The sequence below is a fragment of the Dendrobates tinctorius genome, unplaced genomic scaffold (genome assembly GCF_039654945.1).
Source record: "Dendrobates tinctorius isolate UK_male_01 unplaced genomic scaffold, ASM3965494v1 ptg000274l, whole genome shotgun sequence".
Classification (NCBI taxonomy): domain Eukaryota; kingdom Metazoa; phylum Chordata; class Amphibia; order Anura; family Dendrobatidae; genus Dendrobates; species Dendrobates tinctorius.
Window position 1 is genome coordinate 2,951,476 of NW_027361941.1, and position 6,025 is coordinate 2,957,500.

Consider the following 6,025-nt stretch of genomic DNA (forward strand, 5'->3'; position numbering starts at 1 on the left):
CTATAATTATCTGTATGTAGAGAATGAATTCAGTCCCTGTATGTGTTTCCTCCAGATCTATCCAGTAAGAGGACAACACCAGAGAGATGTCCCCGTCCTCTTCTTCCACAGGACTGTAACCAAGAAGATCCCAATGTTCCTCAGGATCATCAGGTAGATGGAGAGAAGGTGTCAGGAGATCTCCCCTATGATGTGTAGACGGCTGTGAAGGTCTTGTGCTCAGTCTTGTTTTATCCACCAGTATTACTGTATATACTCATGGCTATCTGCCACGTCATCTGTCTGTGACGTTCAGGCAGAAGAGGGCACGACGCACACTAACCACGTCACCGCGCCCTCTGCTATCTGAATGTCACTGACAGAGGACACATCAGACAGCAGCGATGGAGTGAGGGGACAGTTGAATATAGCCTATACTTTACCCGTCCTGGCGCCGTCTCTGCAGCTCTGTTCTCCCACTGTCTCCCTTCCTGCCTTCAGCGGTCACATGGTACCGCTCATTCCACTCATGAATATGCGCATATTCATGAGTTTAATGAGCGGTACTATGTGACCGCCGAAGGAAGGAAGGGAGTCTGTGGGACAAGCAGGGGGCTGCAGAGACGGCGCCAGGACGGGTAAGTATGACCTGGCACCCCTCCGACCCCCTGGCGTATATGACTCGAATATAAGCCGAGAGGGGACTTTCAGTCCCAAAAAATGGGCTGAAAATCTCGGCTTATATTCGAGTATATACGGTATATGTTTTATACTTGTGTGATGAGAACGGTGGAGATGACAGGATTAGAGCTGATCATAGATGGGACTTCTCCATCTGTCGGTGACTTTTACAATATTTGTTTCAGGGTGAAGATCTGACCCATATTAATACTACAGAGACATATGTGAGGGGTGATGAGTGGTGTAAAGAGGAGATTCCCACATATGACTACCCAGGTGAGTAGTAACCACTGAATGCAGAGAAGTCACAGATTCCTCTCAGTCACCGGCTGTGGCTGCTTTATCGGTGGTGTAGTCCGGCCGTATTACCATGATCACCATTTTGCCTCTAGACCACAACATTCTCCTCCACCCAAAACTGTTCAAATGACTTTGGGCATTGAAAGCCCTTTTCTATAGAACTTATAACCTGGAGGATCCACCTACCCCCTGGTATTAGGAGACGCTGACCGTTACCTGCCCAGATCTGTAACTATAAAGCCAAATGACAGCGTACGTAGAATGTGCTGACAAGATAGAAAATCACTTGAAGAAAAATCTTGTGCTGGGCCTGTAAGAGAAAGCGGAGGGTAATGATGCTGTTGGCTTCCTAGATCCCTGAGATCTTATCGGATGAATCTTCTCTCCCTTCTGTGCTGCTGAATGTCTCATGGTCCCTAAAAGACCAGGTCCTTACAAGTCTTTCTGGTCAAACTTTGCTTTTATGAGCGACAACTCCAAGGGTATGTGCACACGTTGCAGATTTACCTGCAGAATTTTTTGCACAGAATCTGCATCTGTTGCCAGAAAACGCAGGTAAAAATCCGCACGTTTTTTATGTGGATTTGTATGCGTTTTTGTAAGCTAAATAAAGATATGTTAATTAACAAAAAAAAAAAAAAAAGATTTGTGATGTCATTTCTGGTCCAACCTCCTCTTTTACATTTGTCCAACCCACACTCCATTACACACACAGATAAATATGGGATAGATGGATATATCTATAGATAGACTGATATATCCATATCTATGGATGGATCCAACTATGGATCCATGGATGGATTTATGATGGATAGATGGATGTATCTATGATGGATAGATGGATGGATCCATCCATGGATGGATATATGATGGATAGATGGATCCATCCAATAAGACGCCTATCCATTATAGATAGATCCATCCATCCAATAAAACGCCTAACCATTATTGATCTTATAGTAAGAAAGGGTTAAAAAACACACATAAGATTAAAGTATTTTAATGAAATAAAACATGACAGTTTTTCATAATTTTTATTGTACGCCTAAATCCATTCAAAGCCATCGATCACCTGCAAAAAAATAAAAAAACAAACCAACAATATACTCCCTGTCCCATGTAATCCCATTAATAACGAATATCCCACGACGATCTCCCCTATAGAGCTGTCACATCAGCAGATATGACCGCTCTATAGGCCTCTGATGACACACTGACAGGCGAAAGCCCTCCAGCAGTGTGTCATTGGAGATAAGCCTTGCATTTTACGGCACTACAGCGTGAGAAAATTCTCACGCTGTAGTGCCGCAAATTGACAGGTGAACTCCAGTGACCTGTCGGCGGCGAAGTGATACAATACAGAGGATTATCTCTGTCATTGTATCACTGGATCCCCTGGAGAGCAGTCGCATCAGCTGATGTGGCAGCTCTCCACGGGAGATCATCGTGGGATAATCATATTAATTGGATTACGTTGCACACAGGGAGTATAGTGTTTATTATTTTAATATTTTTTCAGGTGAGCGAGGGCTTCGGGGATTAGGTGTAGATGGGGAGTATGAACTGTATATGTGTGTTTTTTTTGTTTTTTTTTTTACATTCAACACATTAGCCGGATGATGGGACTACTACTGTCCCATCATTGGCTAATGTTTCACTCACTGTCACTGTTGCAGGCATCGACCGATGGGACTTGTAGTCCCATCGGACGATGCCTGCATGCACACACACATGCAGACCCCCCGCACACCCCCGGCAGACACGCACACAGTCACCGCCCACACACTTCCCTGTTCCCGATCAGCAGCGTTTCATCCGCAGCAATACTGCAGATCTTTTTTAGACCTGCGGTTTTGCTGCGGAAATGCCTGACTCAATGCAAGTCAATGGGTGCAGAAACACTGCAGATCTGCATAAAGAATTGACATGCTGCAGAAAATAAAACGCTGCAAATCCGTGCGTTTTTTTTCGCAGCATGTGCACAGTGTTTTTGGATTTGATGCAATTCTGCGCATTCAAAAACGCTGCAGAAATGCATCAAAAACTGCAACGTCTGCACGTACCCTAAATGTGCAGTGAGGCCAAGTGTGAATTTCTGTACAATAACGGCAGTTTCCCTTTATCCTGACTTTTCAATTTGTATTAAAACTACTGTATTTTTTTGGACTATAAGACGCACTGTTTTCCTTCAAAAATGTGGAGGAAAATGGGGGGGTGTCTTATAGTCCGGATGTACCGGCTCCGGCTGTAGAGGGGAGGTGGGCGAACGGCATCGGCGGAGCAGCGGGTCACATGAGGCTGGAGCCGGTGGCTGCGGCTAACTCCTGTTCCCGTTGCTAAAGAGAAATTAATATTCACTGCATTCTACGCCTATGGGTTTGGAGGGCAATGAATATTCATTTCTCTTTAATAATAGTATCTTGATATGATTAGCCCCCAACTCCGGTCCTGGTATGCAGGGCCCCATCCTTATAATTGGCCCACACCCCCATCCACATCCCTATCCTGGTATGCATGGCCCCTTCAGAAAACATTAAAAAAGCAAACCATTACACTTACTTACCCCGTGCTCCCTCGCAGCGTCCTGCTCCGGTGCCAGCAACTGCTATATGCTTGTAAGCAGCGCATGGCAGGGGCGTCATGTGCTGCTCACAAACAGAGCACAGCTGCCAGGACTATGTACTCAAAGGGCAGTGAGTATTCTTTGCTCTTCAGTAGCGCGCAGTGTCAGCCACCGGCTTCCTGCTGCTACCGGTGGTCATGTGTGCCGCTACTTAAGAGAAATGAATATTCATGAATACTCACTGTTCTCAGTGCTGCTTACAAGCATAAAGCATATAGCTATTGTTTTCTGATGGAGTCATGTATACCAGGATAGGAATGGGGGTGGGGGCCACTTATAAGGATGAGTCCCTGTATACCATAATGAGTTGGGGCCCTGCGTACCAGGACGAGATGGGGCCCTGCATACCAGGACGAGATGGGGGCCCTACATACCAGGATGAGACGGTGCCCTGCATACCAGGATGAGACGGTGCCCTGCATACCAGGACGAAATGGGGACCCTGCATACCCAGATAGGGATGGGGCCATACATAAGAGGATAGGAATGAGGTGCCATGCATACTAGGATAGGGATGGGACCATGCTTACTAGGATAGGGATGGGACCATGCTTACTAGGATAGGGATGGGACCATGCTTACTAGGTGCCATGTGTATCAGGTTGGGGATGAGGGGGCCATATATACCAGGATAGGGGATATTAAATACAGAATTGACCACATTTTTTGCTTCAATTTTTTTTCCTAATTTCCAATAAAACCTTAGGTGTGTGTTTTAGTCCAAAAAATATAGTAATTTCAAGGAGGATTGTAATAAACTACAGGAAAAACATAATAATGATAATATTAAAATAATTGTTATTGAATTATAATAACTGGATTAATGTGCAGCTGGATCAAACTGGAGCACGTGTGGAAAATATATGAAAAATGTATTACAGTAAATAAAGCCACAATATTCACAATAGAATAGAAAATCCCTAATACACACTGTCAGTATAAAGCAGATTATATAAACGGCCCCTAGTTCGGTTTTTGTCCCCTTTTTGAATATTGGCCCCACATTTGCTATACGCCAGTCCTGTGGTACAGGCCCTGTCATTATGGAATCTGTAAAGATTAGGAATAGTGGTCTATCTATGACTGTGCTTAATTCCTGCAGTACTCGGGGGTGTATCCCATCCGGGCCCGGGGACTTGTACATTTTAGTGATGTTTAGACGCCGCCGTACTTCCTGCTGGGTTAAGCAGGTGACATTTAATGGAGAATCTGTATCACCTAGATAACCAGCCAGGGTCCCATGTACCGGACACTTATTACAGGTCCATTGTAGTCAGCGTCGGACTGGCCCACCGGGGAGCCGGAGGATTCTCCGGTGGGCCCTGGCATCTGGTGTGCCCTGGCACCTGCTGGCATACAGGGCCAGCAGGTGCCTAGGGTCCCCGCTGCTCCAGGGGCCCCCAGCCAGTGGTGTGTCGCACACCATGCAGCTGCTATGGGGGCCCCTGCCAGCGGAGCAGCAGCGGGTGTCAGGAGGCAGGAGCCCCTGTCCCCGCTGCTAAAGAGAAATGAATATTCACTGCGAAGCATATCATTTCAGGTCTCCACCCCCAGAGGCCCCGCCCCCAGCCCAGTAAGCTGCTCTGCATCAGGGCCGGCGCCGCCCTCAGTCCTCTCTGCTCCTGACTCACAACCAGTGCGCGATGACGTCACTACACCGCGCATCCGCTGTGTGTCTGGCAGAGGGGGCAGCTCCTGACACTGAGGCCGGGATCAGCGTGGGAGCAGGAGGAGAGGTGAGTATTGTGTTTTGTTTTGTTTTTTTATATCTCTCTCACTCTCTCTATCTGTCTCTATCTATCTATCTATCTCTCTCTCTATATATCTCTCTCTCTATCTCTCTTATATCTATCTTTCTATCTCTATCTATTATCTATATCTATCTATCTCTATCTATTATCTATATCTATCTATCTATCGCTCTATCTTTATATCTATCTTTCTATCTCTACATCTATCTATCTATCTATCTATCTATCTATCTATCTATCTATCTATCTCTCTCTATATCTTTCTATTATGTCTATCTATCTATCTATCTCTATATCTATCTATCTATCTATCTATCTATCTATCTCTATATCTATCTATCTTACTCTATCTATCTCTATATCTATTATCTCTATATTTATTATCTATCTAGCTACCATCTATATCTATCTATCTTTATCTATATATATCTCTATCTAATATCTATATCTATCTATCTCTATACCTATCTATCTATTTATCTATCCGTTATCTATCTCTATATCTTTTCTCTGTATCTATCTATCTCTATATCTATATCTCTCGCTATCTATCGCTCTATCTCTATATCTCTCTATAGCTATCTATCTATATATCTATCTATCTCTATATCTATCTCTCTGTATATTTATCTATCGCTCTATCTCTATATCTTTCTATCTCTATATCTATATATCTATCTATCTTTCTCTA

General features: G+C 44.4%; 1 protein-coding gene across 1 annotated transcript in view; it reads left to right on the forward strand.

Annotated features, from left to right (window-relative positions):
- LOC141072493 (uncharacterized) overlaps positions 1–6,025 on the forward strand; it is a 28,988-nt gene that overhangs the window by 410 nt on the left and 22,553 nt on the right. Inside the window, exons 2-3 of the mRNA XM_073559767.1 lie at positions 56–153; positions 846–936. Of these exons, the coding sequence (XP_073415868.1) occupies positions 56–153; positions 846–936 (189 nt within the window). The remainder of the gene's footprint in view (positions 1–55; positions 154–845; positions 937–6,025) is intronic.